Source organism: Amyelois transitella, chromosome Z (assembly GCF_032362555.1).
Source record: "Amyelois transitella isolate CPQ chromosome Z, ilAmyTran1.1, whole genome shotgun sequence".
Taxonomy (NCBI): Eukaryota; Metazoa; Arthropoda; class Insecta; order Lepidoptera; family Pyralidae; genus Amyelois; species Amyelois transitella.
The window spans coordinates 34,864-50,450 of NC_083535.1; the positions used below are offsets into that span (position 1 = coordinate 34,864).

The following is a 15,587-nucleotide window of genomic DNA, read 5'->3' on the forward strand; positions in this document are numbered from 1 at the left end:
TTAAGGAGTATGATGGGTGTGAAATTGAGTGACCGGATAAGGAACAGCGTGATAAAGGAATGTTGTGATGTGAAAGATGTAGTTACAGGAATAGAAAAGGGTATGTTAAGATGGTTTGGTCATGTGGAGAGGATGAATGAAAGCAGGTTGACTAAGCAGATATACCTACAAAGAGAGTGTGGAGGGAAAGGTCGGAGTGGGAAGGCCTAGACGAACGTATCTTGATCAAATTAAGGACGTCCTGGTAAGCTCGCATGAAGAGAGTTATGAATGTGGATGAAGCGAAGGAAGTATGCAGAGATCGTGGCAAGTGGAAAGATGTAGTTTCTGCCTACCCCTTCGGGAAAGAGGCGCGATTTTAGGTATATATGTTTGTATTGTTTCTGTACGAAGTCTGGCCTGAGCCTGATTGAGCCCGTGTGACACTGGTCGTATCAGTAAATGTTTAAAGTTATTCTAAATAATTTTACACCACTCCATCTCCTTTCTATGGATGTAGTAAAAAGCTACTATATATCGAAATTAGCCATCTGTAGGTACACTTATAATATCGAGTATAGAAGACAGCGACATCTAGTGTCAACTTTGACCGGTAGACAGAAAGGGTTGCTAAAGAAATAGACTGAATTAAAATAACTATTTCAAATAATTTTTTTTATTAAAAATATTCTTAGTTATATTATTACATACAAAAGTCAATACCTATAATACAAGACTCATTAGACTTTACAGGTGGACCACGCACGACCAATATCTATTGCCCGTCATCATAAAAATATAAATAGTACCCTTCGATCAACTATAGTTTATAGTACGTCAATGGTAGTACCTATATATTTAATAGGTAGTGTATAGTGTGTGTAGCTGGATGACATATCATACCTGTGTAAGCGACAGCGCCGTAGGTGTATTACAGTCAGATTTCTCATTTCTATGCGTCAGGTAGAGAAGTCTCTGACAAGTAGGCATCACCTGTCCGGGAGCATTTACTTTTACGCCTCAAGCAGGTGTAACAACAATAAATGTAACTTTATTGTGGCGTATTTGCGTAGATTAGATTATATTTATATTATTATGTACAAATTCAACTTTACTTTTTCATTCACAACCATACAGATGACTTCCACAATATTTTTTCTACTTTTGTCTTATGTCAAAATAAAAACAATGTAAGTATGTAAATTACGTATTAGTGATTCTATAAACCAATGAGTCTTCCGCCCAGGTTGTTCAGCTTCTCCGACGCCGCCTTGGTTATCTTCCTCAGGATGGAGCCGGGGACCTGGCCATGTCATATTTCTAGTTGAGTATAGTTCTATACCTGACTGTATATTTCTAAGTTCAGACCTCAGAGAACACATACGAGTACAATGATATTATGAAGTAATCGTGTATAAGAAATTCGAAAATTTGTAAGTTTGTTATGCTTTCATGCCTAAACTGCTGGATCGCTTCTGATGTTTGGTACCTATGCTTAGAGTTATAGGTATGTCTACCTTCAAACATATGTCAGAAGACTTCCTGGAAAATTATTCTCCATAAACTATAAGGGGTTACGGTTTATATAAAAGTCATACTTTCAAGGCTTAGCAGCTTGAAGGACTTTTAAGAATTTTGGTAGTTCTGATCCCACTCATTGAAAATTAATCATTTTATTTTTATCGATTGAGGTAAATTTTGACACCTTATGTAAGTATTCACAATGACTGCCTTACTTCAATGATGGAGTTGACAAAGTTGGAGACGCCCTCGGCGCCGCCGACGAGCGCGCGGCCCGCGCTGTAGAACCTGTCGCCGCTGTTGCCGTACTTCTCCTCCTCCTTTATCGTGTCTACTATCGGCTTTGGCTGTCAATTAAAATAGGGTATTCGTACAAAAAGAAAGGTTAACCCCAAATAACGTAGTCACGGAAGAAGAAAGATCATCATCCCACCATCACCCGTGGCTCGACGAAATCATGGAAAGAGTGGGCTGCTCTTGAGTTTCTTTTCTCGAATATTATACTCTCTTGACTCTCATATCCCTTTTCTGTCACTAAATGCGAGATCAGCAAAAAAAGTTAGTAAAGCCATGGGCGGGTTACTAACCCCTTTTGCTATCTATGTCTAAAATAGTGTCGTGCAGTGTAGACGTGCCCTGGCCCAGTTGGGTGTTACCTGCAATATGCCGGCTACGATGCTGTGCAGGTTGTCCTTGACGGAGAGCGCCTTGCTGCCGACCCCCTCGGTCTCCAGCAGCGCGCCCTCCAGCGAGGTCACCGGCGGCGCGAACCAGCCCTCGCTGCCCTGGATGTTCAAGGATCCGCTCTGGAAACGAAGGCACGAATAACTTTATTTAGAAATTCCAAAGACGTAGTTCCAAAGAGAAATTACCTACTTCTGTATGATTTTTTTTGTCTTGATCGTGCTTTACCTTGTGAATTATCCGGACTAAAAAAGCGACGTTATTTCAACCAAAACACCGCTTACTCTTTTATACATGGGTTTCAATTAATCCGTACCTGTCGCTTATATTTTACGTGTAAGTTTAGGTAAAAATCAACTCTCTCATGAATTACAAATGTAAAATTATAATAATATCTACTTAAATAATCCAAATTAATTTCAAGGTCTTAGTAAGTTGGGTCATTGACTAAAGCTGGTGTTATAACAATATACATTTGGTTTTACCTTAACATTAGAACTACTCAGGATAGTAGAAGCACCATTCAGCTTATGAGAGAGGAGGTTGCCAACGATGGAGTTGTCCTTTTTGGGGTAGTCGTAGTTTTCGGGCAGCAGCGGGCGCGCCAAGTAGACATCCGAGCCCGACTGCGGCTGATCGTAGACCGGCAGATCCACGCGAATAGGATCGTCCGCCGGCGCTGCTCGGGCGCACGCACACGCGCACAGGAACATCATCAAGGAAATCATCGTGCTCATTACTTTGTTCTGGAACACAAAATAAACAGTTGAGCAGGAGCTGTTACGAATCAGCTGCAGAAGAACAAGATCAAGTACAAAATGGTGTCATGGAAAAACCGGCCAAGTACGAGTCGTACTCGGGCATGAAGAGTTCCGCACTAATAGATCATTTCATTTTAGATACAACCTGCAATAAATACAACGCGCAAATTCTTTGTATCCAAGCTTTCTGTCTGGTGCAATTGCATTCGCCTTGTCCAGGTGAAATATATACCTACTGTCAATGCTATTGTCATATTACTTATGGCGTGGTTATGACTTAAATTTTAGATATTGTATGGTAGAAAATAAATAGTTGATAAAGAAAATTTACCACACCAAATCTGCTGTAGAGACTAAATGTTACGTATTTCAAAGTGAAATGTCTTAATCACATTAACCATTAAAAATATATTTTCTTTCCATTAATCTTGAAAAAATTATTAAACATTAAAATAGATATGGACATGCCACCGGTGAAGAAATTCCTAGGGTTTCTGCCGCTGAAGTACGGTTGCTTTCTCATCTCCCTGTTCGGCTTCTCCCTCGGCGCGCTCATGTTGGCGGGGATCATCATCTACGGCATAGCGGAGCACCTCGTCATGTCGTATTTCCCGAGCTACGTGATAGACGAGGACGTGAAGAAGGTGGTGCTGCTGCCGACGGGGCTGTCGAGCCTGCTGCTGCTGCTCGCCAACGCGCTGCTGCTGCTCGGCGTCACGTTCAAGCGGGAGACCAACGTGGGGCTGGGCGCGCGCATCCTGCTCTTCATGTGCGTGTTGCTGCTCCTCATCGCCATCGCCTGCCCCGTCTCCTGCTTCTTCCTCCCCTCTTTGTGTGTCATCAAGAGAATGATGATATATTCTGTTATATGTATGTACTTGATACTGACTCTGTTCGTGGACATGTGGCTGTATTGCAGCACGGTTTGTTGGAATTTGCAGCAGACCATGGTAAAATGACGTTGAAAGTATACTGTTCTATTTCTAATCTATTAAGTAGTTGGTATTATTATGATATGATTTGAAAGGTCTAAAAATATATTTATTGTCTATTTATACAAACGCCTAGCCCAATTGTATATGTTAGGACGACTACATTAGCTAATTGGGATTTTTATAATGCCTCGTGTAGATGATTCACTGCATTGATTCTTGTCAAAAAATAAATCTTTCTAGGGGACATATGTTAGTAAAATACTTATCTTAAAACATGATATCAATATTTTAACTCGATAGAAAAAAATCATAAATTTAGGTTTAAAAATATATTTCAGTGAGAATTTTTTTTATTTAGTTACAAATTTATATTAAGACAAAAAGAGAGGTAAAATTTGATACTTTGATTGTTTTCGTATGGGATAATCTTCAGAAATACTCAAGATATCGTGAAAATTCTTTCACCGTTAAAAAAGTACGTTTATCTGCGGGTGTAAGAGGCTATGTGCGCACGCGCAGTACCACGGCGTCCGCGGGTGAAGTCGTAGCGGCCCGCTAGGCGGTTGTAATAAGGGATACAACTCTAGCTGTACACATCAACACATATTTGCTGCCCTCTGGTCCTGAATGTTTTCGTTTCTCTCATCGTTAGCTGGTTAGCATTATAACGAAAAGACAATGTTACGTTACTTAGAAGAAGAAGAGTTATTGCAATGGTAGGTAGGTAGGTCAGGAGCAGACGACGTGACCACCTTATGGTGTTGGTTTATTTCTGAAGAGGTGGTTTCTCTGCCCCAAACGTTCATAGCCGCAGTGGATTTTGTAATCGAATAAATACATCTCAATCTTGAGTGATGTATGCACTGAATACAGATATTTCCTGAACCTTAACCACTCTCATCCACTGAAATTTAGCATGATTATGTAAATGTGAATATTATTACTGCTATCAAACTCTGACTCGCACTTGACCGGTTTTAGATGTGTCGGGGACAGTGAAGGTTGACAGTCGCATTACCTAAAGGTGTCATTGAAGTAAGCATTTCAATGTCTAAACTCATTAGTTAAAACGCTTATTAGTAAAATTATGACTGATAAATATATAATTAGTAATAGTTTAACTACGGCACGTAGTAGTAAAGACACAACTTTTGCTTAGGTCTTTATTTTTCTGGTGGAAATATGTACCGATGTCTACGTAGATGTGTCAATAGGTCAGGTACCTAATATTTTTGATTGACGGCCTCTGTGGCGCAGCGGTAGTGCGCTAGTTCTTGAAACCTGAGGTCCCAGGTTCGAATCCCGGGCAGGGTATGATGAGAAACGAACTTTCTCTGATTGTTCTGGATCTTGAGTATTTATCTATATAAATATTTATTATAAACTCGTAACACAAGTCTCGAACTTACTTCGAGGCTAACTTAATCAGTCTAATATGTCTCGTATATTAAATACTAGCTGTGCCCGCGACTTCGTCCGCGTGGAATAGTTATTTTGGGCATCATTGAAGCCCTCAAGATTTACCCCGTTTTTTTACATTTTCTATTATTTCTTCGCTCCTAATAGTTGCAGCGTGATGTTATATAGCCTTAAGACTTCCTCAATAAATACTCTATTCAACGCAAAAATATTTTTTTAATTCGAACCAGTAGTTCCTGAGATTAGCGCGTTCAAACAAACAAACTCTTCAGCTTTATAATATTTGTATAGATATATAAGAGACTAACTGTGCCCGCGACACCGTCCGCGTGAAATAGTTATTTAGATGAATGAATGATTTTCCCGTTTCTTTTCACATTTTCCATTATTTCTTCGCTCCTAATAGTTTCAGCGTGATGTTATATAGTCTAAAGCCTTCCTCGATTATAGGTCTGTTCAACATAAAAAATAATTTTTCAGTTTGAACCAGTTCCTGAGATTAGCGCGTTCAAACCAACAAACTCTTCAGCTTTATAATATTAGTATATATTTAAGATCATCAAGTCGCATACGGAGGGACAGATGCCTATGACGAGACTGTAGAGTGCTCAAATACTTCCTTGTGATAGTTTACAAGTACCTAGGAGCCCTAAGAAAAGAAAAAGACATTGTATCTCATAGACCATAAGATGTATGTAGGTACTTGTTTATTATTTTAATACCAATCAATAATTTGAATGTGTTACGAAAACAAAGGTAAATAAACAAAAAAAATTTCGCTTGTGTACTAAAGAAAAGTCACAAAAACTACATCCGTGCGAACAACTGCTACAAACGAACAAATATTTTATTTATGAATATTTTGCTTAATATTTATACTTATAGTATACTTGTTGTGTATACATTTTGCATATATTATATTTACCAAAATATTATTAATAAAGGCGCTTCCATAGGCGTTTAATTAATTTCACGAGTAAGTTACAAAACTACTAGGTACTACCTATTGTAAAAGAGTTCTCGTACTATAACTGATAACAATGCGATCAATCAATAAACATCAGGATAGCACTCACCTGCGAATGTGGCGGCGTCGCGCTGGTGTTTGTTGGTGGTGGCGTGCGCGCGCGCATCGGTGTCGCTGCCTACCCCACCACCCGGCCACTTTCACGAGTTACGTCAGGCGAGCCTTGGCACTTCAAACGTGGTCGTATGTGAGCATGTGCTTATATAAACAACCAATGTCGCACAACTTGTAAAGGTTCAATAAAAATACAAAAATCCAACAAAAATGACAATTATTATTATTTACATTGTACAAAACCGCAATTAAATATAATATAACTTTTAATCAATGAATTCGTTCAATATTGTGTTCATGCCTTTTTCTGATTATTAGAAGAAGAAGAAGTTGGATGGAATTTAATTAAATTTTAAGTACGATAGGGAGAACCTTTGCCTCTTTCCATTACAACTTTTTATTGGGGCGCCTCACCGTTCGATCGAGCCTAGTACTCATGGCTACTAGACGTCAACAAAGTCGGTAAGGCTCCATGGGAAGCCTCCGCCGGCCGTGAACTGGCGCCTGTGGGAGCGCGCGCGACCTATTGCCCGCCAGCATTGTTGGCGCGCACACAATAAGCGCATCTTAATTAGCTCCGATCATGTTAGATACAAGTAATACATTCTCTCAGACACACGTAGTCTCTAATAAATATTACCCATAGATGTAAAAATGAAGATTCCTGCGCGCTCACCTGATCACTGTTGATAATACCTGCGTATGACATAAAGCCGATTACCTAAAATAAACAATAATACGTCGGGACGTGACGACCCCATCGCCCCCTGGGTCACCTTCCCAGAGCAATCAGTCTCCACAGGGCAGCTTGTGGCGAGCTGTTGGGAAGTAGCGACCCCACGGACCTGAGTGCTCCCAGGGCCAGAGGCCCCTGTTCCTCGCCTCCGATCGTCCTTCGCCAAGGTCGGAGTGGAAACCGATGAGGGACACAACCCCTTCCTCTGCCTTGCCTTAATCGGCCGGTCAGAGTGGAGTCGCGAGAGCTAAACGCTCGAAGGATGGAAGTGTAAAATTTCACGCCCCACAGTCTCACCTCTCCACATCCTTAGCCACCCACGCCGATGTTGCCCCTTTGTTGCTAATCATGGTGACTGATCTGAGGGGCCCATTTAGTGAGTGGCGAGTCACCACCTGCCACATAATAGTCACGTATTTATGATTATGGCAGGTGTCCGAACTTGTTCAGCAATAGCCCATTTTAAATCAATCCAAACGTCAACTCCATAACCCATCATTCCTTTCCTTATTTTGTAATAACTCCACCTCCTGCCAAGACCTGTTTATGGACATATCGTCTATTGATATGCCCGGGAACGGGTTTTGGCAGGAGAAAAACATAACATCAACTTCTCCAAAGGGCCTCTACGTGTTTGATTTATATCCCCACTCAAGGCTCTCAAAAATCCGGGGTGTATAGACCCGTGAAATCTATGAGGTGAAACATAAATAATAAATATATACGGGACAAATTACACAAATTGAGTTAGCGTCAAAGTAAGTTCGAGACTTGTGTTACGAGATATTAACTCAACGATACTATATTTTATAATGAATTCTTATATAGATAAACAATCATGATCCAGGGCAATCAGAAAAAGTTCGTTTTTCATCATACAATGGCTGGGATTCGAACCCGGGACCTCCGGTGTCACAGACAAGCGTACTTCCGCTGCGCCACAGAGGCCGAGGCCACAAAAGGTACGAGTATGTTAAAAACTTTTTGACCATAGATTGCTAATATCTCATAAGTATAGGTAGGTAGGTACTTGCATAGATTCTTAATACGAAATGAAAAGTTTTTAATTTGATAAGTGACATGTCTAAAGTCAATCAGACGACAAATCGCATTACAAAATTTATTTAGTAAATATGTAGTAGAATCAATATTTATACGATTATCGGTTTAAATAGCGAACGCAAAGATGAATGTTTTAAACAGCAGCTTGGTAACGCGCTACGGCCGAGGCGCACTGACGTGTTGCAAGGAGAGAGCGATGGGTGTGGTGGACGTGGAGGTGAGTCGCAGACGCAGACCTTGCAGGACTCGAGCAAATAAAGGCCCGCAAGCGAAGTGTCCCGGGACCTCGTGGGCGAGTTTTGGGCTGGCGACGTGGACTCAGGTTCGGTTCCAAAAAGACTGCCCGCGGCTGCACCGCGATCTGAACTTTCCTAACTTCGATGACTACAGGAAGGACGATTACGTCGACGTGAGGAGAACGAGTTGGGGCTCGGGCGACGGCAAGCCCGGGTACTCTTACGTGGTCAGCTTCTTCGGGCTATTGGGCGCGACATATGCTACCAAGACGGTGTTAACTCACTTCGTGTCCTATATGTCGGCGGCGGCAGATGTACTGGCATTGGCCTCCATTGAGGTGGACCTGTCCAAGGTGCAGCCGGGCGGCACCGCCTCCTTCAAGTGGAGAGGCAAGCCCCTGTTCGTGAAGAACCGAACGCAAGCCGAAATAGATTCGGAAGCCGACACTCCGATGTCGGCGCTGCGAGACCCGCAGACGCCGGATCAGCGTGCGCAGAAGCCCGAGTGGCTGATCGTGATCGGCATCTGCACACACCTGGGCTGCGTGCCCATCCCCAACTCCGGGGACTGGCCGGGCGGCTTCTACTGCCCGTGCCACGGCAGCCACTACGACAACATCGGGAGGGCGCGCAAGGGGCCGGCGCCGCTCAATTTGGAAGTTCCACCTTATAAATTTATGAGTGATACTCTAGTTTTAGTAGGGTAGTATACAATTTTTATTGATTTTGCATAAAAATAGTAGTAAAGGATACTTGTTAAATGTTCTTTTTTTTTTGGTTGACAACAAAAACGTTGATAATGTTTTTGTGTGAATTCCTAAATTTGTCTGTTGTTCAACATTTTAGTCTCATATCACGAACCGCTTTATGCGAGGGTTGGCGGTTGTGACGATGTGTGGAGCTCCGTCCGGTAGAGAGGCGCACGCGACATTGATCCGCGGCAGTCGCCAACATGCCCCATGTTGATCAATATTCTCATGTGATATCTACAACAAATGTCTCTTACTTCAAGTCTCACCAAAATTATTATTGTATGGATTACCTACATATTATATTTTATTACTAGAGGCCGCCCGCGACTTCGTCCGCATGGAAACCGCATCAATCCCGCATGAACTCTGGGATAAAAAGTAGCCTATGTGTTATTCTGGGTCTTCAGCTACCTACATACCAAATTTCATGGTAATCGGTTCAGTAGTTTTTGCGTGAAAGAGTAACAAACATCCATACAAACTTTCGCCTTTATAATAGTAGTAGGATATAATAATAAGTATTATATCCCAACTACATACATACATGCGAAAGAGGGTTTGTGTGTTGGGCGACTATTCATACGTTATAAGCAAAATTTTAAGAAGATTGAATCATTAGAGCAATCTTCTTGAAATTTTGCTTATATATAATTAAGCATAATCTGGAGAAGGACAAAATTTACTTTGGGTTCCCGGCACCAAAAGAAAAAAGAATAGGACCATTCCATCTCTTTATATTATATTCCTACTAACATCATAAATGCGAAACTAGCTGTCTGTCTGCCTGTTACGCTTCCATACCAAAACCAATGAAACTATTTTGTTGAAATTTGATACAGCGATAGAATTGACCTTGATGAAGAAACCCCTTGTCAAAAGAGAAGACAGATTGTCAGTGAACTTTTACGGCGAACGAAGTCGCGCGCAACAGCTAGTTCGTTATATTGCTATTTATGAACGCTCGTAAAAGGCTGTTGCTCTAAAAGTTATCGTTTTCTCAAGCTGGAACCTAGTGGTAGCTAGTTATTGCAAATAAATTCAATATCGCAATGCGTTTTGAATATAGGCGATTCATATGTGAGTGATCAAAATATTTCAATTCATACGTTCGTCTAACCATATCCAGACTATTATTATACCTAAATGCGATAATACATACATACATATAATTATATCTATATCACTTGCGGGGTAGACAGAGCTGTTAGCTCTGTCTTTTGTCTTGAAAAGTTTGAAAAGCCATAGTCAGCTGTTTGGCTTAGTGATAGAATTGAGATTCAAATAGTGACAGCTAGCAAGCCCATCGCCTAAAAGAAGAATCCTAATTTTATAAGCCTAGTCGCCTTTTACGACGTTCATGTAATAGTAAAATGTTTGTTACAACTTCACAGGTAAAGCACTTAACAGCTTGTTCGTGAAATTAAGCATTCATTCATTCATTCCTAGTACAAGAGTGGAGCACGGTGAAAGAGACAGGAGACACTCCACGCGGCGAGCCGCGGGTGAACTAGTTAATATTATAATGCGAAACACGGTTTTCCCTATTTTGTATCTAAGCTGTAGTAAGCGACTAAGACAATACAAGTGCGAGTGTAATCGGTTCTCTGGTTCTGGAACCCAGATGCGCGGCTTCCTTAATCTGAAATAACTTATATTGCTTCAGGTTTAGGGATGATGCTCAGTATTAAATTTGTTCTGAATTGTCCTCCAAGGAAACACAACGTAGAAGAGATTTGGGATAAATTACTTGAATCAGACAAATTTGAGAAACTCTTAGAGAAAGCAGCACTTTATGCTGCGTTCAAAATAACCGAACTTAACCACACGAAGAGACAGAATTACAGCGAACTGACTGATTTCATAGTGAGTGAAAATATAACTGTCCCCAAAGACTCCCAATATTATAATAGTGAAAGGAAAAAAACAAGTAATAACTTTGTTCAAAATACAAATCAACTACAATTTGCGTACTTTTTGGACTTAATAAAAAATAAAACAAATGATGTCTTCACTGCGCCAAAAAAGAGTAGTCAAAAAACTGTAGCAGCTCCTAATCATTCTTTAGTTCCACAAATGATCAATCATTCTGACGAAGACATCAGAGAGATGGAAAGCAACAGAAAGTACCAAATTTTAAAAAATGCTCTTTTTGACATAAAGTCAGAAGAAGCAACAGATATAAATACAATATTGGAAAAAAGCCTAAAAGATGCACAGTATCAAATATATTGTTTTGGTGAAGCCCATAAAGAAAATAGGAAAAATGCGGCAGCGGCAGTGAGAGTTAAAGGAAGTAATGAAAAAAATATTTCTTCAAATGAAGAATTAAAGAAATTCGAGGAAGTTTTGAAGAATTTTACAATATGTAACAATAATAGGACTAATAAGAAAAAGAATATATTTACGGCTGACGAGAAACCAAAATCAAGAAAATCATATGACAGGAAAAAATATTTTAATCAAGATTACCATAAAAACAAAAATAATAACGAAAAAAACAAGAACCAAGTTTTAAATAAATTCTCTAACGGTAAATTCGTAACTGCAAATGAGATGAATGCATCAAGTTATACAAATAGCTCTGCTGAAACAGACCTGCAGCAGACAAACCTACCCCATCCCAGTGAAGCGAACCGCAGTAAGAGGCATGTCAAGAAAAATAAAGCGAAGGGGTTCACAACGGGAGGAATACATTTTCATAAAAAATCAAAAGATAGGCAGAATAAAAAAAGTTATTCAATAAGTTTAAGCCGAAATAGCGATAAATCTATTGATAAACGTATTAAAAAGAGGAGACATAAAAGTAATGTCCTTTCTCACAAATCTAAATCCAAAATGATGAGAGATAAAATAAAAAATGATTTTTCGCACAACAACAACAAACAAATAAACAGTGATAAAATTGTTTCAGATAAAAATATAACAAATAATAAGAACAAAAAGCAATACGTGTATAATTATTATCCAACTTTGAGTAGGTTTACAGCGATACATGAAGGTGATAGACCATCAATCGGTGATTCGAACCATAAGCATCACCAGCCAACCGACCAAAACACATTCGTGGCACAGAAAACTACAAGCATGTCAACATTCCAGGTTTTACGAGAACCCGAAGAAGAGCAAGAACAATTGTTTTATGTGTATATATAGTAAACTAGCAACCAACCCCAATACCGGAAACCACTTTTAGATTTAAACCTTCCTCAGAAAACCAACTCTCCAACATTTCAAACAGAAACAAAATCCATCCACAACTTTCCGGGATAATACATACAGGCAGAGAAAAGAGGGACTTTATAATATAATTGATTTTTCAACGTTCCAAACTTATTGTGATGAATATCAAATTAACTTCGCGCGACAGCCGACAGCACCCAGGTCGTATTATTTAACACTAGCTATTGCCCGCGGCTTCTTTAATCGGATCGAATTTTTGTCAAAATCCTATCCTTAAATAGTCTTTTTCCTGCATGATAGGTATAAGTTCCTTATGATCTTCTCAGTATTCCTAAATTCATACGCACAATGTTCTGTTTTTCCGCTCCCGTGGGAATTTCGTCAAATCTAGGAAAAAAAACATGCGAAATTAAAAGATATATGTATAATTAAATAGCATATCCCGCGGTTTTCCTCGTTTCATTGTCGTTCAGAGACAATCCTGCGGGAACATTCCATTTTCGGGATGAAAGATTATAATGTCCTTCTCAGTTCATTTGTTTGTTTGTTAACACTTCATGTTTTTTCCATTCAACCAATCTTGAATCTATGCATGTAGTTACTTACTTAGTGAGGAATGATCACCAAACGTGTAACTTTTAAGGATTCAGTTAATACTTAAGGCAAAAATTCCATACATGGCGCATACTTTGAAGTATAAAATAGGTATTAGGTCCTTACATATGAAATTGGGGTTTGGAGGAAGGAAATAAAAAAAAGTCGAATATTTATTTAATCAAAGTAAGAACCATTATTATTTATGCACTTTTGCCATCTCATAGGTAGTTAATTGATCCCTTTACAAATACAAAACCATTCAGAACGAAATCAATAAAATCTTTGCAGGCGGTTTGAGCTGCCTTATCGGAGTTGATTTTTATAACTTCTTTATCCAAATTTCGAAAAAAATGGTAATCTGTTGGAGCAAAGTGTGGGGAGTACGGTGGATATCTTAGAAATTCCAATTGTAGCTCGCGGCCCTGTCTTCACCCAAACTCACTTCGACTTCGGCGACCGACGGGTCTACCGCGCGCCCACGCGAATAGACTTCGCTCTTACACAGTTTCGACTCACTGCCGACTACGAGCATCTCCACTTTCGACACACTAGAAGACAACCTGGCACTTGCCACAGATTGCACAACAAGACCAAGACATCAGACCTTGGGAGAGATCCATTCTTGACGGAGAGTAATGTGGCGACATCTCTACGCCACAAGTCACAACAGCCAATCACATCAGTCAAATATAGCGTTATGTCGCATCAATAACAACAAAAAGAGGCGTTAAGAGACCCGGAATTGACATTTTATACGTAAGTTGTTACTGCTATATTTTTGTATTTTCATTCAGTATTAGGTCGAGAAACGATCTTACATTATTTACATACATGCATAAGTACATATAATTACGTCTGTACCCCTGCGGGGTAGACAGAGCAAACAGATTTGAAAAGCTTCATCTGTTTGGCTTGATTATTAATATTACATATAAGTATAGACCATGATGCAACTGTTATAAGTACAGCGCGAGAGAAAAATATAGAAATCGAGTGTTAAAGCTAGAATTAATAATCGTATAACTTTATTTTAAAAATTAATTTATCGATATCTTATAATGCGTGGGCTAAAATTAATAATAAATTAATTTTACCCCACGCATTAGTCACGCACATTAATACCTTTTCAAAACGGACACGCTTTAAATCAACTTCCTCTTGTGACACTTGGTCCGAGTGCTTACTTGCTTTTTTATTTTTTGTAGAGCCGTCTCGTAACAGGTACGTCGATGTCATTTTATAACCTTCCTGTCAATTTCATTACAATGTCTGCGATGTCTATGATTAAATACAAGCAAGGAGGAAAAGGATGAGTCAATATTTACATCTTGGCGATAGAAGACATTATGGAATGGGTAACCGGCGTATGTGATTACCAAATAATGAACTTACATAAAATATTATATATACATATAATAGAAGCCAAATTAGCAAGGCTCAGAGAGGTAATAAACTTTAATATTTTTTTAAATTTAGAGTCACGTATCTCGTGGGGTAATGAGCCACAATTTTACAGCATGAACAGAGAAGGAGTTATAGAAAAATCTATCGATGAATTAGGAGTTTATGCAAGATTCTACGATGGGACCTGCATTGAGTATAAGCCAAGGTGAAGCGATTGCGCTGATATGAGGGGTGAGCAAGATCATAGAGAATATTGAAAAGAAGTCAAAGTTTTGTCATATTTTTACGCAGACGAATGGGTAGCCAGTTCAGTTGCTCTCGGAACTCTGAGACACTTGCGGACACTGCGGAACTCTGACATACTTCTTGTATCGTTGCCAACTTTCTCACAACGTTGTCCAAATCGTCTATTTTCAAAACGATGTGTTTGATAACCAACGACTGAAATAAAAAATAGTTTTTCTTTATCTCACAAGTTCCTTTTACAGTTGTTACAAGGTAGTATAAAACTAACTCGTTGTGAGAATTTGGCGTTAGTTGATAAATTCTAGATATGCACCAGTTATGTTTATTTCTTTTTAAGAGAAATAATTAATAAATTTTTACATAAAAACACCCAAAAGAAATAATGACAAAATTAAACATGGACATTTGAAATATCTCGTTTATTTACAACAAAATTGATGTATTTGCGCGTATCGTGATGACTGAGGCATTATTAGACAACGAAAATAAAATGATTTTTCATGAAGGAAAGTGAAGAAAAATAAATTTGCTTAGGATTAGTAAAAAAGGGCATTCTTCAGGTCAAGGATAAAATAGAGGAATCAATCTACATCAATGCAACGAATGCAATAAGACTAGTTATTGCACCACACCTCCAAAGTCATCCACAATACTTACCAAAGTTTACTTAAATAATATTTGCTAGACATGCCCATCTCTTTCAACATACGCTCGATTTATACAAAGGTTGCGATTGAGATGTTGGTTCGTGTCTTTTGTGTTGCTAATGATATTACTTCTTCGCAAACGACTCTTGTGATGTTGCCTGACTGACAACCACGACGACGACAACGAGAAATTGTAAAAATAGAATGTTGTGAAAGTCGCTCGAAACGTTTGCGTTGTAAAGTATACATAGCGCTGTGCAAACGATCTGTGATTATAACGCCCATTCCTAAGCTACAAACTAATGTACTCATTAGTTTATTTTACATACTTATAATCACTACGTTAT

At 39.2% G+C, this 15,587-nt stretch overlaps 3 protein-coding genes across 3 annotated transcripts; 2 read left to right on the plus strand and 1 right to left on the minus strand.

The window, feature by feature from the left end:
* Positions 1–861: 861 nt before the first annotated feature.
* Positions 862–6,393, minus strand: LOC106130550 (uncharacterized). The gene is made up of 5 exons (XM_013329404.2): positions 6,376–6,393; positions 2,670–2,930; positions 2,157–2,306; positions 1,716–1,847; positions 862–1,282 (listed from the first exon to the last, which is right to left on the minus strand). Exons 2-5 carry the CDS (start codon positions 2,919–2,921, stop codon positions 1,199–1,201), a joined length of 618 nt encoding a protein of 205 aa, XP_013184858.2. The 5' UTR covers positions 2,922–2,930; positions 6,376–6,393; the 3' UTR covers positions 862–1,198.
* On the plus strand, positions 3,404–3,904 carry LOC106130515 (uncharacterized). Its single transcript, XM_013329364.2, has one exon. The coding sequence runs from the start codon at positions 3,404–3,406 to the stop codon at positions 3,902–3,904; it is 501 nt and encodes a 166-aa protein (XP_013184818.2).
* Positions 6,394–8,302: 1,909 nt separating the features above from the next.
* Positions 8,303–9,121, plus strand: LOC106130514 (cytochrome b-c1 complex subunit Rieske, mitochondrial-like). The gene has a single exon (XM_013329363.2). The coding sequence runs from the start codon at positions 8,303–8,305 to the stop codon at positions 9,119–9,121; it is 819 nt and encodes a 272-aa protein (XP_013184817.2).
* Positions 9,122–15,587: the final 6,466 nt, after the last annotated feature.